General features: G+C 36.5%; 1 protein-coding gene across 4 annotated transcripts in view; it reads right to left on the reverse strand.

Annotated features, from left to right (window-relative positions):
* Nucleotides 1-4,389: 4,389 nt before the first annotated feature.
* Nucleotides 4,390-19,851, reverse strand: part of LOC114135371 (SLIT-ROBO Rho GTPase-activating protein 3-like) — a 40,163-nt gene continuing 24,701 nt past the window's right edge. The window contains exons 9-22 of one of the 4 annotated variants that reach the window (XM_028002624.1): nucleotides 19,566-19,763; nucleotides 19,364-19,448; nucleotides 17,787-17,814; nucleotides 13,450-13,480; nucleotides 13,055-13,115; nucleotides 12,457-12,534; nucleotides 12,004-12,138; nucleotides 11,805-11,910; nucleotides 11,502-11,729; nucleotides 10,999-11,072; nucleotides 10,699-10,879; nucleotides 9,533-9,679; nucleotides 8,573-8,891; nucleotides 4,390-7,772 (exon numbers count right to left, since the gene is read on the reverse strand). In XM_028002624.1, the coding sequence (XP_027858425.1) occupies nucleotides 7,308-7,772; nucleotides 8,573-8,891; nucleotides 9,533-9,679; nucleotides 10,699-10,879; nucleotides 10,999-11,072; nucleotides 11,502-11,729; nucleotides 11,805-11,910; nucleotides 12,004-12,138; nucleotides 12,457-12,534; nucleotides 13,055-13,115; nucleotides 13,450-13,480; nucleotides 17,787-17,814; nucleotides 19,364-19,448; nucleotides 19,566-19,763 (2,136 nt within the window). In that variant the 3' untranslated portion in view covers nucleotides 4,390-7,307. Of the gene's footprint in view, nucleotides 7,773-8,542; nucleotides 8,892-9,532; nucleotides 9,680-10,698; nucleotides 10,880-10,998; nucleotides 11,073-11,501; nucleotides 11,730-11,804; nucleotides 11,911-12,003; nucleotides 12,139-12,456; nucleotides 12,535-13,054; nucleotides 13,116-13,449; nucleotides 13,481-14,995; nucleotides 15,099-17,786; nucleotides 17,815-19,363; nucleotides 19,449-19,565; nucleotides 19,764-19,851 lie in introns of all 4 variants that reach the window. The other 3 variants (XM_028002623.1, XM_028002622.1, XM_028002621.1) reach the window with 3 other exon arrangements.

The raw sequence follows: 19,851 nt of genomic DNA on the forward strand, positions 1-19,851 counted from the left end.
TTAACTTTGCAAATGACTAAGAGCAAAATGTGTTGTACCTATTTGGATATTTTAAAAAGTGTTCCATTATCACTGACATTTTTTAGTTGTGCATAAAAGTGACAATGTGCCATATAAACTGTTTGCTAAATTAGAGTATCACAGAAAAGTACATTTATCTCAGTACATCAGTTAACTAAGTGAAATAAATTAAATATGTTAATCATACACAGACTGATGTTTCCTTTAATTCTGTTAAATATTATGATGATTTTCCACTTATAGCTAATGAAAACATATTTTTGATTAGAATATTACATCAGACCAATATAGAAATATGAGTACTAATACATTTCAATTCAATTAAAACATATATAAAAATGTGGACCTAAAAAACATAACTGTTCATTAATACATAGGAGTGATTGCATTTTTTTCTGCAAAATATAGAGAAAGGAACAGCTAAAGTAAGAAGCATAACGTATTAAATTTCACCTCACCACAATAAAAGTGGGACAGATCATGAATGGTCTATGCAAGGTTTTGAAGAGGTATTGTGGGGGCCGTAAAGAAAACAGGGCGCTAATGCAAAATGTCATTTCAAGAATGCACAAACCATTAGTGATGAGATTATGGTGATTGATAACTTTGATAGCAGCACTTATGGATCCTGGATGCTGTGTGAAGAAATGTGGTAGCAGCAGCGCAGTCTTAATGAGATGATGCCACCAAATGGGGCCTTAGTCATGTATTCTGAGAGAATTTGGAGAGGTTGTGGTTTTTGTTTGTTCCTGGTTGTTCTAAATTGTAGATTTATGTATAATGTTGTATAAGAGTGTCTAATATAACAATGATGATAACATTGAGAAAAAATTGGCTTGAATTAAGTAATATGTGGATATGCAGTTTATAATGGAGGTTAATTTTAATACAGTTTCAAGAAGTTTTTTCCTCCTACCATATAAGAAAAAATTTAAGAAGATGAATTAATAAGAATTTGGTGTCAAATATCTTCATTAGACATTTTAGCAGTTTGTCACTCTTGTGCTTTTAGAAAAAAATAAGCCTTCCATGCTTTGAGATTTTAAAGGAAACCAGAAATAAATAAATAGTTTATTTGCAATAAACTATTTGCAACCTGCTTTCAAATATATTAATGTCAGGCTCTGTATCTAAGACCAAAATCTTAGATACAGAGCTTGACATTCATTAATATAATAATATATTTGAAAACAAGCTATATCAGTGCGTGTTACAGTTCAACAACCTAAAACTGCAAGCTGAGTTCTGACAAGAATCTTGCCAGTTAATTGCATAAAAAGATTGCCAGAAAAAGTTATATCAAAAGGTAAATTGATACTTTTAATGGACCCCAATCAATCAAGTGAGTACCAAGAAAATGTGCAAATTACATGCATCAGCAATAAACAAATGTTTCCTCAGAGCTAATCTACCACTAACAGAGAGATTCAGTTTATAATGGGAGCTATTAGTCTGCAAGCAACCTTGACAAATTATTTGTGTAAACAATTTGTGTTCTTTTTTTTTTGTTCTATCTTGTACAAGGAGATCATTAATCTCAATATCTATTGTGACCTGAAACCTGCTTTCAATGAGTATTGGAGCTGAGTTGTTTGAGGATACACAACAAAATAAAGTAACACTTCTAGTTATTGTTTTAAAATTATATATAAATTGACATTAAGGCAATGAAGCTGGCAGCCAGATCTTCCCCCTTTTCTCCATTTTTTTGTACTGAGGAAAATTTGTGGACACAAGTTGTCTCCAAATATTTCTCCCCTCTTCATAATATAAACATCAGTATGTCTTTGTAATATTTGATTTGTAAATAAGATTGAGTCAATTTACTTATGGTTTTAAAAATGTACCAGTATGATACAGCATTCAAACTGTGTCAGTTGGAACCTAAACAATGTAAGTAAGTAAAATTATTAATGCATTTTTTCAGGTGGCCTTAACCTTTATCGGTCCTTCTGTATCCCTTTCATGTCTCCTAGAACAACTTTTCATTCAGAGGCTGGTATTTATGTATAAACTGTGGTTAACAGATGGAGACATTTGCCAAGCCTAGCTGGTGTCTTTCCATATGGCCACATGAGAACGATCAAAAACATGAAGCACACAGTTACACATCTGTCTACCAATGTTACTGACAATGTGTACTTTATATAAAGTTGTCACCTGACAACCAGACAGGATTTTGGTCTGAAACAGTAAATATTTATAACTACTCTCTTACGCAGATGTTTATGAATATAATTTTTAAAAAACTAATTTGTGTTTTCTGTCACAAATATATTTTAGAAAAGCTTATTTTGTTTGTGGTTTTAACATGATGTATGAATATTTATGCAAAGTAAACATATAAGTTACATGTATATGTAACTTATATGTTACATATAAGTTACATAAGATGTAACTTATAAGTTTTACATCTTATTTTACATAAGATGTAAAATATACATAAAATGTATAGTACATAAAATGTAAAATATACACAGTATAATATGCTCCCAGAATAACTGATCAAATAAACATGTAAACTTACATGTTTATCTTCATAACTCTAGCACCATTCCGTTTCCTGATATTGATTGATGGTTCTCACCTTATATCTGCTTCAAACCTGCTGGCCTTACTAATCATATCACAGCACTAATGAAAAAACCTTTTGAACAAAGAGGCGATAGCCGGACAGTCGGCTGCTTATGTACAAGTAGCCTGTTCCTTCTTCCCTGAGCCATTCAGGCCTGGTTCCAAGTGCTAATCTGGTTATATTCTCACTTAAAACCCAATAAACAAACCTAACTGAATTAAAGGTGATCCTGGGGGCCGGTCATGACAAAAAAAAAAAACCAAAAAAAAAAACAGAAACAAACAAACAAAAAGCCTTTTAAACTACTCCTGATAAGGTTATGGAAAGTGAAACACCTGCCAGTTTTAGTTTTGAAGAGGAAATCAAACATAAAGCATTCATTGTATCATGTTTGCATAGCCACACTGCCTCAGAGCGGAGGTTGATTCGCTGCTGAAAGGTTTGCAACATTACATTTCCAAAACAGTGACCAGTAAGAGCATGGAAGCACACTGGCAATGACTGAAGCAATACATTGTAAAAACCTAATCAAACATTTTTCTTCAGTTCTTCTCTTTTTAACCTAAGTTTTGTTCAGTTAAGCCTGAAACTTTCCCATATGAAGATTTTGCACATCTGCTGCAGGAAATGAGTCCTGCATCATGTTTTTTTAAAAAAAACTGGGAATTAACTGTGCTTGTCCTGTACTGGGGGGAAAATTAATGTGAAGTAAAACAGCTGACATAACTTTGTTTCTGTTTTATTTCCAGTTTTTTTTAAATTAATCTTGTGATCCTCTGGGGGTTTACTGGCCTATTTTAAAGAAGAAAAAAATCAAGACAGCAGGTGCATGTGTCTCCATAATGCATACTCATAGCTTCAATTTATACGTTTTTGGTTTAATCACACCAGGCTTCTGGAAAGCAAATACAAATAAATAAGCATCAGGAGTCTTCACATAGACTGATTTAGCACAATCATACAATTTAGTGGGCATCTGGATCAGCTTACAACAGCTTTAAGTCAAAATTTGTACTTCTTGTATTTGCGGAAGGATTGCAGTGTCAAATACCAAATGCAGATTTATAAACTTTTGTATATTTACTTTGCTTGGGAGAAAAACATGCAGTTTTAATGCTTCACAACTTTATAACCAAACCTGGTGACTAAATTTTAGGTTCTAAAGTCCAAAAAGCTATGGCATGGCCATTTTGATTTTTAATTGCTGCCATTTTTAAGGGACCAAAATACCAATGGGTAAAATGCTAAAATTAAAATCACTGCATTAAATGAACATTGCAGTATGTTTAATATATCATTTTTTCTTTAGAAAATCAATCACGAAGAAAAACTGAATGTTCCTCTTTCCATACATTTCCTGGAAAGACCTGGAAAGCGATAAAAGAAAATTTCAAACTTTAGATGAGGTTTGAAGACTGTGTAGGAAGCCTGGAAAACACACTTCATATAATTAGGAACTTTAAGATTCTTCAATACTTGATCAAATCAACTTAATTTTGTTACAAGTTTTACTTTGACAATGCCTCTCTATCCAGCAGCCATGTGAAATAAGTTGTACAGCAACAAATCTTAAATAATGATTAATTGATAATTATTATAAACACAAAACCTACAAATTGCAGAAAATGCATGCGAGTTCAGTTTTTATTTTGGTCGGCAGGTGGCACTAAAATGTCATTTTAATTTAAAGCATATGAATTGTGTTGTATTAACAGGGAATAACAAATGTATCTTTCAAATCAATAACACACAGAGAAGCTAAACATGATGTTAAGAACAACATGGAGCCTTGCTCAATGTTTGAGACTTTTTCAGTTTATTGTTCAGGTAATCTCTGTGCAAGGATAAGAATTACAAAAATCTACACATTACACATAATACATATATACTGTATATATCCTGTTCCTATGATACAATGTTATATTTACAAGCAATATTTAGCAGTAGGTGTTAAGTCGTCCCATCGTATGTACCTTTTACACTTTAAAGAGATGTTGATCAACCCTCTGGAGGAGGGGGTAACACATGTCATCAAGAGAAAGCAACAGTAACAGCCTGCAAAGACCCAATACAACCTGGACAAGCTAGTTTCTAGTGCAGCTTCAGGTTGGAGACACAGAACCTACAAACAGCTCAGCTCCATGTAGTTTATTAGTGCGTCATTCAACTGAATTGTGCAAGTGTCTTACTTATTTTAGAGGTAACACAGCTAATAATGTGGTAAAAAGAGATAAGGATATTGTTTATTGAATCAAAGTAAACTTTACTTAATCCTTTTTGTTACAGAAATGATCATGAAAGCTAGAATGTAATGCTAACGGTCCATGTCTTGTGCACCATTATAACTTGGTCTATACTGCCACCCCCTGGACATTTCTGAAAGTGACAGATGAAGAATGAAAAAGCAGTAAAAATGAGATGTTAAATTTTGGTCTTCTTTAAAACAAAGACACATACAAAACCCACTATAATGTCCACTACAAAAGCAATTTTAACCCCCTGAATTTTTTTTTTGACACATTGAAACCACAAATTTGTGTAATTAGTTGGAATATGATATAAATAACCAACACGGAAAAGTGTGTATTTTTCTATTCTGTTCCTTTTACTCTGACACCCCAAAATAATATCCAGTGCAACGAACTACTTTCAGAATCATCAATTTAGAAAATAGTCAACCTGTGTGTTATTTAAACTTAGCACAAAATAAATTTTTCTATTAAAATATAACAGACAAGCAGCATCAAGAAGACCAAGGAACACAGCAGATTACAAAACTGATTAGGTCAAGGCTATAAAAACAAATCCCAAGCTTTGAACTGCTTTGCTGGAAACTGCAATCCAAGCAACTGGAGCATTAAACCAAGAGGTCCATGGTGACTCTGGAGTAGCAACAAAGATCCAATAGGTTAACATGACAATTTGTTAGCCTTGCACTTAAGAAATCTGGTCTCAAAAGGGGTAGAAGAAGAAATCCACAGTATGCCCTGTGGTTATGTTAGAGCAAAACTGAAATATTCAACCCTCATGAAAAAGGTATGAATGCAATAAAGGTATCTCCACGCATCACAATGAACAATGAACAGTTCAGTTCATATTTTCCTGATGTAGCAAATGTGCCTTAAATGAATGGGTGGTTAACAATCCTCTGCAGGACATGGAGGCATGCTGAGGTGGTAATCTAATCAGTTTTAATCAGGGGGGCTGAAGCAGAGACACATCAAACATTAAGTTCAGCAGGGCCTGAAGTCCAGGATTCTGAAAATGACTGTCTTCAAGGACCTTAGCCTGGTACAGATGTTCATGTTAGAGCAACACAATAACCCTAAACATAAAGGGAGAGCCACATTGCAATTGTCTATATCCAATCTATCTTCATGTGATAGAATGCTCCATTCAAAGTCTTGCTATAAATCCAATTTAGAATCAGCTCAAAAACCTGAACTTTACCATTCATATATCCTCAGATGAAACGATTGAGTCGGATGTTTTCCAAAGAAGAATGTTCAAAGAAAGCACAGACTTATTGCAAAAGACTTGAAGCTAAAGTGCTCAATCAACCCTTTAAAATTTAACAAATTTACTTTTCATACTCTTATTTGTATACAATTCAGAAAAACATGTATACTTTTCCTTCCACTTTAAAATAAAGCATAACTTTGTGTTGGTTTATTCAAATAAATTAGAATAAAAAATCTCCCTAATAATCACACAACGTTGTGGTATGCGGCTGTAACATGATGATGTGAAAAAGTGCGGGGGTTTGAAAACTTTTGCAAAATACTGTATTTATCAAATATCAGGATATTTTTTAAAAAATGGCACAATGAGGTGGATGAATGGTACTGATGCTGCTGAATCCCTAAACTAAAGCACCAGTTGGGATCACAACAGTGGGTGGAGCCATTTTGTTACATTTGTGCTTTAGTTGGCTGTCAGTGCCAGCCAAGTCCTTGTGCTGCCATGAGTTCCACCAGGGCCTGCAGCATTTCCCAGATTTTTGAAAATTGTAACCAATATATCTGACTGTGTATATTTCCAAATGCTCTATGCTTTGAAGCTGTTGTCAAGGCAAATACGACAGGCTTAATTCCCACAGAACCAACATTCTGTGTTCATCAGAAGAACTGCAGCTTGAGGCAGTGGATATCGTCCCCCAGTCATGTTGTCTTCCAATATTGTTCCAAAGTGGGACAGTTTTCTCAACATTAACCGCTCTCCATCAACATAAGTGGTTCTGAAGGAACTATTCACACATAAGACCCCCAGCACAGTCTGGATGTCTACATGGTAAGTGGTGTAGTATTCCCGTAAGTGTTTCATGGTAATGGAGCAGGAAACCAGACACAAAGCACAAGCTCACAGCATCTTTGTAATCCAATATTGTTTCAGCGAGACGTTTCATATCTCAGTAAACAGAAATATTCTCCAGTGCATCTCTTTAGTCCAGCTTTGTATGAGTCTATTAAGTAATTTTTATAGTTTTAATTCCTATTTCTGTGTAATATAATCACTGTTAAACAGTACAGTTACTTGCTTCCAGGTGGTATAAGAAGAAACCAGAAACAGCAAGCGTACCTTGTACAAGATTAGTGGGGAAATATTTGGACAAAATGGGTGTTGTCGTTTGTTATTGATGTAAAGACGACCTGTAGGGCCGTGCCGATATCATTCATTATCCACATTGTTCTTGACAGCTGGTAAATTGGAGCTACATGTTACCCTGTTTGTCGGAGGATGAAGAGGACGTGGACGGCGATGGGGAGGGTGCTTTAGGAAACACCCTTTCAGTGGGGGTGATGCCTGGACTGCCCAGACCAGAAGAGCTGGAGCTGCTGGAGCGGTGCGGTACCTGGCCAGGTCCAATCACTGGAGCTGGTCGGACAGGCCTGACCGGCGGGGGCCTTAGAGGAGCGCTTGGTCTACGTGACGACAGAGCTGGTTTGAAAGTGGTCATGGTCTCGGAGGAGGAGCTGCTGCTGCAACGTCGCTGGGCTGCATCCGGGTCCCTGATCACCATGGTGTGCAGGGGGCTGGCAGACATTTCCTGGGCAGCACCAGGGTGCTTGAGGGGCTCCAGGGTGTCCAGGACAACATCGGGGGCATGTTTGGCTACATTCTGCCGCTCTAGCTCTCGCAATTCATGCAGAGCTGTATTCATTGTTTTCTCTATGTCCTAACAAAGAAAAGAAGAAAACTATGTTAATTTTATGAAAATCAATGAACCAGAAAATAAGCAACTAAATTTCAATTTTATTTCTAAAGAGGGGTGTTATGCACTATTGACTTTTTTGAGTTTTAAATCATGTAATAATGTCATTTCCTCATCAAAAACATACCTTGAGTGTGTTTCAAAGCTAACAGTAAAGATAAAACTTATATAAATAATAGAATGCTTTTTACTAAATGTATTGCAATTTAACCTTCCCTCTAAAAAACATCCCATAATACAAAATGTAAACATTTGCTACAGCTACTTTTTTGAAAATGGCTAACCACCAGCACATAACCTCCTGCATTCTACAATGCAAGTCAATAGATGTAGTATTTTGTATACAGCTCAATTTCTAATGTATCCATCCACCCATTCATTCACATATCCATCCATCCATCCATCCATCCATCCATCCATCCATCCATCCATCCATCCATCCATCCATCCATCCATCCATCCATCCATCCATCCATCCATCCATCCATCCATCCATCCATCCATCCATCCATCCATCCATGTTTATCCTTGGGCATAATTTATCACATTATTCTTATCTTTAATCAACAATTATCTTTCAGTGGTTTAATATTTAATTTCACATGAGAAAACAGCTTTATGTGAGATTTCTTACAACTTGCATTATCCAGTTAAGCATTTCTCAGAAGCCTCTAAGGATTACATGTGCAACACACTTAACAACACAACAACAAAAAAATGTGAGTTGACTCAACTGCACTTCGATAACTTGTTGCAGCCCTCACCTCCGCGAGTGCCTCGGCCTCCAGAGCTTTATGGTCCCCTAAACTGCCGTGCCGTGCCGTGCTCGGTGATGATCGTTGAGAGTGACTCTCAACAAATGCTTTCCTGTCGGGGTGGTTGATGGAGCCTGAGCTGCCGAACGTGGTGAGGCGGCGCTTCTCCGGGCTGTCGGCATGGGCCCTGCTGACGGCTATCTTGTGCGGGCTGCAGGGGCGCGGCATTACCCTGGGCGGCTGGTCAGCAGCCCTGGTGGGGCTGAGGCTGTCGGCACCGTTGTTCCTGTGGCGGGGAACTGCGGCTCCGTCTGATCGCACTCTTACCCTGACACAATGGGATTATAAGAAGAGAAATTAACTTCTTTGCGTTACAAGGAATGTAATTTTTTCACTTATCATGTATTTGTTCATGGTATTTTACTTGGGAGTTCCCATACATCTTTCATATAAAAATTCCAGCCTTTCACAAAGATGCAGGTTTGGAGGACTATCAGGCCAATTTGTTCATTTTATCATATTATACAGTAAAGCCCACTATAAAGTTGTGATAGATACTTCTTAAGTGGGCTGGCTTTAAGTAACCTGAGGGGAAAAAACAAGGAAGGAAGGATGGAAAGAATGAAGGAAATGGAAATAAGAATGACACTACAAAGAGATGTAGGAAAAGGATGAAACAAAAATAAGGGTGCAATGACCAAAGAAGGAAGAAAAAGACACGAGGAAAAGAGGAAAAACAACATAGGAAAGAACAAAAGCTTATGATGATGGAAAGGTACAATTAAGAAAAGAAGGACAGAAAGAAGGAATGATTGAAGGAATGTAACAACATTAAAACAACAGAGATAATAAGTCTGGAACAACAAATATTTCCCAACTCTGATTTAGTTTTTCTCAGATCCTGAAAATACTGAAATCAAATTTCAGACTTTTCTAGAAAGTGAAGGTACCTCGTCTAATAAACCTCACCTTCCTAACACAGGTCCAAAACGGTTCTCAGCAGCATGGTCACAGGGAGACTGACGCTCATTTCTTGATGACGTCCTGTCATCATAGTGAGATCCACTGCTGGTCTCACTTTCTGTCCTCTGAATGCTGTCTGAGAAAGCATCATCCCTATGAAGTGAGTAATAAATATTTATGATTATGTTCTGTTTTAGTGAAGTTTTCACATTGCTTATTACATTTTAAATACTACTGGGTCTTGAAACACCTAGAGAACTCATAACAATCCAACATAAGCATTTAATCTTCAAAGTGAGTCTATATTTGCACAATGCAAATGAACTGATCATGTACACAACCTAATTCAATTTGCTCAATAATGTAGCTTTGATTAAGTTACATGCTGGGAGATAAAGCTTTGGTTTTCAAGAATAAATGGCTGGAAGTGAAAGAAACCCTATTTGAACACTGGCTTGTCAAATTATAAATTTTTCCTGCTGATTTGTTTTGTAACTAAAATTGGAAAAGAAGTAAGAAATGCACAGAGACAGAGATGGTTCTTATGCAAGACTTCCCTATCAAACAAAAGTTTGCAAACATGAATCTCCAAAAAATAAAACTTCACTTCACAAATAAAGCTGCTACAGATGTTGATCTGCACATGTCCATCTCAATAAATGAATCCAATCCGAACCTTTTACTTGTGACTTGTCCACATTGCCAAACGCTACAATATCTGCTTTTATGTGCATGTTATCAATGTGCTTCACTGAATTAAACCTCTGTAGGGTATTTTCAACAGCGAGATAAGAGACACCAGAGCCAACAGTGCATACGGGCAAAAGGCTTAAAACAACCAGGGTCTAATTAACAATTCAGCAGATGTCCATGCTCACATGCTAAGAGTAGGCAATGTAGAATGTAATGTATTCATTCAAGAAATAAATAAATAAAATAAATATATTGAATAAGAATGTTCATCTTATGCAACATTCTGTGGATTTTCTTTAGCTGTAGGCTATAAGAATCAAAATTTATATATATAAAAATAACACTTGAATAATAATAACTTTCATTAATAAAATGTGTTACAGATTTTTACATGATAATCATTTATCTAGATGCACCTGAATGTTGTCATTTTTTTCAGATCATCCTTTTACACCATAAAACCAATAAATCAAGCTTACATGTCTTGCACTACAATGTATTGATGCGGGATCAGCCCATCCACACCGTTGTGCCGGCCCTCCCACCAATCCTCAGACGCTCTCATGTACAGCAGCAGAGACGCTCCCTTCTTAAAGGACAGCTCCCTCGAACTTCGCCCCACGTAGTCAAACTTGGCAATGGCCTCAATTGGCTCAAACTCTGCAGGAGTCAACACATGAAAGAGTTCTATATATAAAACAAATCTCATTATTTTCACAGTAAGCTGGAAATGCCACAGCTGGGATCTTGACAGTGCATCGATTGCGCCTGTATCTGACCTTCATCACTTGTGTTTGGCCCGGTCCCGTTGTCGATCTCATCAAGAGCTCCTGGCTCACTGTGAGGGCTTTCACTACACAAACAAAACGAAATGCAAAGAATCAGGAAAAAAAATAGAAAAAAGTCCCACACATGTAAAAAAATACATTATTCTAAGCTTTTAGGGCTTTAATAGTTAGATTTCAAGCAGATACGTTCCTTTACTATGAACTACAGTGAAATCTGATCTGCAGATTTAAGCTACATTTGCAGGTAAACTGAGATGTAAATTCAACAAATTTGCCTGACACATAACTGTGTTCTGTAACAACCAAATGTTACTTTTTCTGTCTTTAAATTAAGATCAGATTTCAATTCACAACTTGTTTGTTTTTGACAACATGGTTTTGTTTATGTGTCTCTACGTTTTAAACAAAGAATTAGATCTGGTATTCTTGAGAATCTAATGTTTAACCTGTTGCACGTGTTTGGGCTTTAAGATGCTCAATTTTTGTGCACTTACCAGTACTCTTCACCTCCTGCCATGCATTTTTCATAGACCGGTCCTTCCAACTCCCGCTGGCTCGGAAAGATGGCCTCGTGGTGGATAATGATCGTCTTGATGACCTCATTAACGTGTGCTTGGCAAGCCACGGGATCCTGGTCGTCTGGTATGGGCATCAGCGTGGGGCCGAAGCAGATAGCCAGATTGTAGGGGTCCATCATGTTCTCGTCACTGTACTGGGAAAGACTTGAAGAGAGGGCAGCATTTAGCAAAACAGTAACAATAACGCTTATTTTAGCTGTTGCTGTGTGAGGAACTTACTGATTGAGAAAAGCAAACAGGTATCTCATGACAATGATCACAGGCCGCTGTAGGGTCACAATTATCTGCTGGAGATGATGAGCTCTTTCACCACCAGAATCAAGTTCTGGGGAAAATAGATAAATAAACAGACCGCATTTGAAACAATTTTAATGACCAACTGGATATTTCAGATTGTTTCTCCTGTAATGTGACTAACTGGTGGTGGAGATGAAGTCGAGGAAACGTTCTTTGGGGAAAAGCGGGTTTTCCAGCCCTCGGAAGTAGAGCTTGAGGACGCCTGCCACAGAGTTGATGTCATGATCCGTCTGATCGTCCACTAGTGGATCTTCTCCTGCAGATGAACCAAACTCTTAATCCTCTAATTACCCATTCATTGGACCCACTTTCATCTAATAGGGCTCAGATGCAATCTCATATATACTTCAAATTAGAGCACCATAATGCAATTATTCTTGCTCATTTATTATTATTTCAGGAAGCTATGTTTTATGTATTAGGTGGTTTACATGTCCATTACCGCAGTACAAGCGGCTTGCAGCCCTCTTAATTGCACTTTAGAGTCCTGTGAGAGTTACAGTGGCTTTTCAGGTGGGCAAAACGCAATTTAAAATCGATCAAGGGGAGATATGGAGGCAACCTGGGGACAAACCTCTTTCAAATGCATTCTTAATGTCATTGACTTCGACCTGAGATCCTGGAACCCGAAATATGCCTTGTTGCTGAAGACCTGTGGATGGATAAAACCGTTAAGGTGAAAAGAGGGAGGTATCAATATCAATGCTACTTAAAAATAGCACAGGTATTGTTAAATTACAAATAAATGTGGACAAATATAACAATAATAAAATGTACATAAGAAAAAGATGTATTTTTAAAGAGACATGCAGAATTTTAGCTTGGACAGACTTGGTAAACAAACAAGCTTGCAAACAAGCAACAGAACAACTTTGGTCAAAATATAAACAATCGATTTTCATTTTTCCCCAAAAATATTTTATGACGTTTTTGTGATTACCTTTATGATAAATGAAAACATAACTCATTGTATCCACCTCAGTCAAATGACCTACTCAGGTAAAGATTAAACGCCTTTGAGCTCATTATATATTTGGGTGGGGGTGATATAGTGAACACACTTCAAGTGAATGCACATATATTTCATAAAATGCAAAAAAAGATGGAAAATTAAACTATAGTGCAGAAACTGCACTTTAATCTCTTTGTGATGGAGAGAACTTGAAACCTACCGTACAGATTGATGTATCGAATGCAGCTCTCAACCACCACTGGTATAGGCTGCCCTGAATCCTACATGAAGAAATAGATCAGAATGACTGGAGGTATTTAAACAACAGTAACAGTTAGAAATTAATATGGAGGAACTCTAAAAAAATCTGATTAATTTATGATATTTGTAGAATATTATAATCATTAACAGCTAAATTAATATAAAATAAAATAACTTATGGTAAGTGTATCAAATATACATGTCACAGAATATATCTGAACAAGAATATGTACCAACATACAGCATTTTAACATAAAAGAGCATTTTTACAAGAACAGGAAAAGAATGCAGAGAAATGTCAGCAAGCAAACAAAACCCACAGTGACGATCCCACCCTGCTTAAAGACAAAGTACCTGACTCCTGGCACGGACATTTCTTCTTCCCCTGGGCAGAGAGCAGTAAGGCACGGAGAGACACAGCAGGAGAAGGAACAACAACCACAAAAGATTAGAAAGAGACAGAGAGACAGATCTTAACAGAGGCCTGGCTTGAGAGAGCAGCCAAAGCTTCAGCGCCTTGTGGGGTGAGAGACAGGAGTACGGGGCCTGAGGGAGGAGGGTGAGAAAGGGGAAATTGCCATCGCAGAGCATTGGCAGGGCTCCTACAAATTTTTTATTTCAAATTTGTACACTTATTCAGACCAATTTTCTAGAAATACATTTTGGCAAGTCATCTGGCAACAAAACACCAATAAATCCTGATGGATTTATTTCCACCAATCAGGAAACACAGCAGTGAAACTGACAAAGGGCTATTGTGTTGCTTTTTGGACATCTGGACCAATTAGGGGCAGTAAAAATTCATTTTGAATGTAAAAGTCTACACTACAATATCCTAAATCAAAACAAAGATAATCTTAAATCACAACTTGTGAGAAGTCATTTCACCACATAAAGAAATTTCAATGCTTTGTTTTTCGTATCTCAGCTGAACCCAAATCAAGAATGGATGAGTTTATGTATGTCACTGTTTTTGTAATTAAAAACAGTGACATAGTCCATTTATTTATTCCTGAATGACTGTGTGTGCTTAGTCAGGAGTGTGACACAAACTCAACTTATATTGTGGCAAGTCAAATATAAAAGTCAACTGAATATAAATCAATATAACAATACCCTTATTTTCTTAAAATTCTGATTCGTATCTTTTAAAAATCTTATGTTTTATATAAAACAATATAATTCTATGTCTGGAATGCGTGGTTTTCTTTAAACTCAATTTTTACTTTCCGTACTTGTCCAGATTTTCAAAATTATACCATAAAATTTCAGACCTTTCAAGAATAAGTAGAAACCCTGCATTGGGCTTGGATACATGCCTGCTAGAAAGACATGTTGGTTCAAATTTTGTCTATTTAAGGACTCAAAGGTTGAGTTATAAGGTTATAAGGGTTTTATTGTAACCCATATAAAAGTAATTACTACAATTCTTCAAAAATATTTGTTATTAAGTTTGAACTTTGCATATTTACTTTTTGCTAAGATAGAACCAGCATATCTGTGGTTGAAATGTGTTTTGATAAATTTAGTAGTTGATTAAGCAATGATTTCATATTGATGCTGTTGTTGTGGGATGCTGCTGCAGCCGCCAAGAAAATATGCCCATGTGTTTATTAGCATAGCCAACTGGCCCGCATAAAGCCAAATTAATTCAGTGTCTGCTAGCTGGAGGCTCACAAGACTAAGAATATAAAACTCGTCTCCACATCACATTTTTAACTGCTTTAAGACCAAAGACAATGCATTGAGCAAGAGGAAAGTGCATGAGCAAAACAACGTTTGAATAAGAGAGCGGTCACAAGCAAAAAGATCCCCTCCTCCCTACCACCACTACCACCAAAGGGCAGCCAGTGGGACAGCTGAGCTCATGGAGAAACAAAGGGCACAGATGGGCTGATACCTGAATGAAGGCCTCCATATTGCCGTTAAACAGCTTACGGTTAAAAATGGAACGAGGTCTACACTTCCGCATTCTCTGGGGTTTAGGGGGAAGAGTGGGGGGCCTGGGGAGATGGTAGGGATTATAGCGTTGAGTGATGATAATAAAAATACATCATGCACGTAAAAGTACCAACATATTTTCAAAAACATTTTTCATATCAGATGTTTAAATGCATCCAAATGAGCATAAGCAGAAATTTGATGATTAAAATAAATATAATTAATTATTATTTACAACTTAATAATAAAATAAAATAACCGTTTACACTTCAAGCACGTGCACTAAGCTGAAAAGTATTGCAGAGACTGTAATTCAATAACTTTACAAATAATTGTGTGATGATGAAAAATTATGACAATACTGGCGTTTCAGTGATTGCTTTCATCTGTTATTCTGAGAACAGAAAGTTTGCTCACAATATTTCAATAAAAATATTAAGGGTGGACGAGTGAAGATGCTCTCAACAACGTTATATTAGCTGTCAAACATGGTGGTGGTATCATCGTGCTCTGAGTTGTTTTGCTGACAGTGCAACGATGAATGATGCACAAATTTAATAAAACAATGGAGAATGTGGACTACTCCAAGATGGTCAGCATTTTCTTAAACCGTCAACTAAACAAGTGTGGACCTGAACACTTCTATGCATTGGAAACTGATTGTGGAGTTACCATTGTAAAATTAAGCAACTTGAATAAGTGTAGCTTGATCCACAAGATGCTTTTGTGCTTTTCATCAACATGCAGCATGTTTTTGCTGAGACCTTTTGTAAATTCTAGGTTTTTAAAAGCTATTTTTTAAAAATGCAAATGTACTTCACTAACAAACTTAGATACATTTCGACATATTTTTCACATTTTGCCCTGCTGCTAAGAAAAAGAACAGTTGGGTTTTTTGGGTTTTTTATCAAAATCTGGCAAAGTGTATCCCAATGGTTTCACATTAAAGTTTGATCATGTGAATAACAGTAGCAAATACTAAAGAAATTTAGAAAATAAACAAGAATTATTTTAAAAAATGCTAGCTGTGATCAGTTTTTCTTCTTTTTGATGCAAACTTATAACATTACTTCTACTCAATGGCATTGCATAGTTATTTCTGTTTAGTATCTTTTATCTTGTGCCTTTTTAAGAAGACCTACAGTAAATAAAATTTTCATATTATTAATATTACCTATTTGCTACTCATTTTTGTTTTTCTTTTAGTACTGAGTGTAAAGATCTTTTCATGTTTCAACAATTAAAGAAACAAAACCATTTCAAACTATGAGTTAACGTTGGCATTATTTCCATGCAAATGATGAGTGCGTGCAAGCTGTCCTCTTTAGAAAAGTTATCCTCTGAAGGCGTCAGTGTTCTTCATGCCAAGAAACCAAAGCAAAAGAACGTGACACATTGTGGTTTTACTAGCTGCTTGAGGTTTTCTGTCTTTTTGCTTCCGTTGCATGCACAAATAAGGTAAACTAACAGGATGTTTAGTGTTGCCTAAACCTGCAGCACACTAATGTCTCTCTCTCTCACGACAGAGACATTAGTGCTTTTCATTTAACATTTAGTGTGAATCAACATAAAGAAGCATACCTGAAATATCAACTGGGTTTTCTTTAATATAGACTATTTAGATGTTACAGTGGATTGAAAGAGTGCTCATGTTACTAGAATTTGTTCACAACGTCACATTGCAGCAACAGACGTCAACATACTTTTGGGGGTTTTATGTGATAGACCACAGTAGTGCTGTGAAGTGGAAAATAATGGTCATTTTCAATTCTATGTAAAGATAAAGATCTAAAAAGTGTGCCATGCATTTAACTTCCCCAATTACAGACTTCATATTGCAAGTTTTCACTGCATTTACATCTGCAAGTGTTTTCATGTTTTTTTCTACTAGTTTAGACATCAAGACACTTGAAAATGTTGCTTATTCTCTTTGTAAAGTATTTCAAGCTCAGTCAGATTGCATGAAGAGTGTATGTGCAAATCAATTTTCAACTCCTGACACAAATCCTCATTTTAGTTTACATCTGAACTTTGACTGGGCCATTATCACATCAATTTGCTTTGATCTAAACAATTTCATCATAGCTCTGGGTGGATGTTTAGAACAGTTTTTCTGCTGGAAGGTGAATCTCTGCCCCAGTCCCATCAATATCTGACCAGTCTCTCTGGTATTGGTGAAGAAAATGATTTCCAAAGCATGAATGAATTCACCCCCATATTTTAGAGACAATTTGTTTTCATCAAAATGTTTTGTTTTCATATGACAAAATATAAGAAGCAAGCTCAAAGGGTAAGAGTACTTATCCAAGACACTGAAGAATTATTTCATAGAGTAAATAAAATATTAAGTGGGTTTTATAAAATGTATCATAAATTAAAACTAAAACCACATTGCATTTATAGTTTTGTACATTGTACACTGACATGCCTCTTGGAAAAGAAGTTTTATTTCAACCAACTTCCTGGTAAAATAATGGTTAAATAAGTAAAGATAATTATTTTGATCATTTTAAACTATTTTAATAATTCATCATTTTTGTCTCATTAAACTTGCTTAGTCAAGTAGAAGGTGGTTTTTTTTTTTCTTTTTACAAATAAAACAACTAAGAGAATGTTTAACAAGACTTAAAAATCTTAAGAATTCCTTTATTCCCACATTTTGGTCTCATTTTAGCTACAGTTAGAGACACAGGAAGGATTTTACACATCAGCTCCTACATCATTCACCTTCTTGTCACTGAACATCTTACCTTGTTGTTCCATATTCAGCCCTCTCCCCTAAAAGCAGAGGAAACAGAGGAAAAGAGGCCAAATTAGAATCAGCTAGTTCACAGTCACAGCAGTTAGTGGTATGGTTGAGTGCAGGCTGATTATACAAGGCTGGCAGATGGAGACAGAAAGGGGGTGTTATAAAGAAAAAGGGGGCATCTATTCAGCCAAACTGAATGGGGTGAGCGCCATAGCTGCATTTGACTCGCTGCCAGACAGCGGTCATTCAGCGGTCGGCCCCAGAAGGGGCCTGTCTACTTTCTCCATCCGCAAACTGGGAAATGTAACCAGGGGCAACTGGAGAGGCAGGCTGAGGGAGCTGATTTGCACAGTTGGATGATTTCATGAATCCGTAGCGCACTGACTTTAAGAACTTTGAGAAAACATACAAATTTATTAGAATGTAAAAAAGCTAGAAGATGATAACAATGAATGTTTCTCAGACGCATCCGTCCGTTTTTTCTTTGATCTTCAGACTCAGACCAAGACATGTTAACTGTTAGGATTTGAGAACAATGGATATAAATCTAAGTTTCTGATGTATTATTTTGACATACTGTATATTTGGCACCTTAAGCCAAAAGATTAATTTACAGTAAATCTTGTTTAAATCTCTGTTCAAAAAAACTAAAAACAGTATCTCACACCTATGACCTTCTTTTCAACATTTTGTGTATGTTTGAGCTAAGAATAAAACTTTGACACCAATTAAACAGTTGATGCATTGGTTTCTGTAAGGACATGTATGTATGCAAAAAACTTGCCCAATGTCACAGAAGTGGGGATATATAGCAGGAGGAATGCTCCCAGCTGTAACATGGCAGCATTATGGCTTTCTGCTAAAAGGAAAGCAGCGAGGACAAATTCAGGGAGGATACTGCAAGGATTTTTCCAGCAACAGACCAAGAGCGATTAAGAGAATATTAATATTGTTGTCTGGATATATGAAGGGGAGCAGCCAAGCCTGGACAAGCTAGGTTGATTGTGCAAGATGAGATGAGCCATTTGTAGATGCTCAGTAAAGAAAAATAACTTCCTCTGGTAGATCTATGTCTTTGGGACTTCATTATTATTTTAATTAAGCATTTTAGGTACATGTAAATATAAACAAATAGCACGTGGTCTCCTGGAGTAGTGCTGGTATTTAAAGCATGCTACTGAATTTTGTCCTTTTTGACAAGAAGTCTAACAGGAATGGGCTAAGGATGATTATTGGGCTTTGTCATTTATCATAACAAATAGAAACGACTGTTTACAAATTTATTGGATGACGTACAGTAGATGTTAGTCAGTGCATTTTAGAACACACCACACCTTTTCTCCATTAATATGTAGGTGGATGTGTGTCATTCAAGAAATGTGTGGCAGATGTTTTCTGTATTTAAAGAATCAGTCATAAATCCACACCTATACCAATTATCACCCAATCCCACAGGATAATAAGTGCTCTGGGATGGCAGACTATTACCATTGCCATTTGCCTGTCTCTGTATCACTATACAGTAGATCTTACCTCTCTACAAATGTCCAGCACAAATAAAGGTTTTTATGTTCTCACCTTCTCCTAGTGTCTGCTTCAGAAGGTCGTGCTTAGCTTGCAGTTTAATAATGAGATTGCTGCCGTTCAAGTACTCTTTGTATTTCTGCAGTTCAAAAAAAAGAAAATAAAATTATATAGTACCACAGATGTTGTTTGATATTTTTTAAACAACCTTTTGCCTGCATGCTTGTGTATTTTCTGCAGTCATCTGTTAACTTACTGTGAAGTAGAAGCCCTCAGTCTCTTGCTGATTGGCTCGCCTTTTGGTGATGTTTGCCTTGCTCATGTAGGAGTCAGAGGAGGCCGATTTGACAGACTCTGTGGATTGGCTGTGCTGGAAGGCCTCTGATACATCAAAGTCCTCCACAGTTAGCATGTCCTGGAGGGTCTGCATGGTGGCATCAAGAGTCTTCTTAACCTGATAAAAGACATCCAAGCACATCATAGTATCCAGTCCCTCTTTCATATGCAGTTTATGTGGAAAAAACAAGTGATTTATGTAGATT

This window comes from Xiphophorus couchianus, chromosome 20, assembly GCF_001444195.1.
Source record: "Xiphophorus couchianus chromosome 20, X_couchianus-1.0, whole genome shotgun sequence".
NCBI classification, from domain to species: Eukaryota; Metazoa; Chordata; class Actinopteri; order Cyprinodontiformes; family Poeciliidae; genus Xiphophorus; species Xiphophorus couchianus.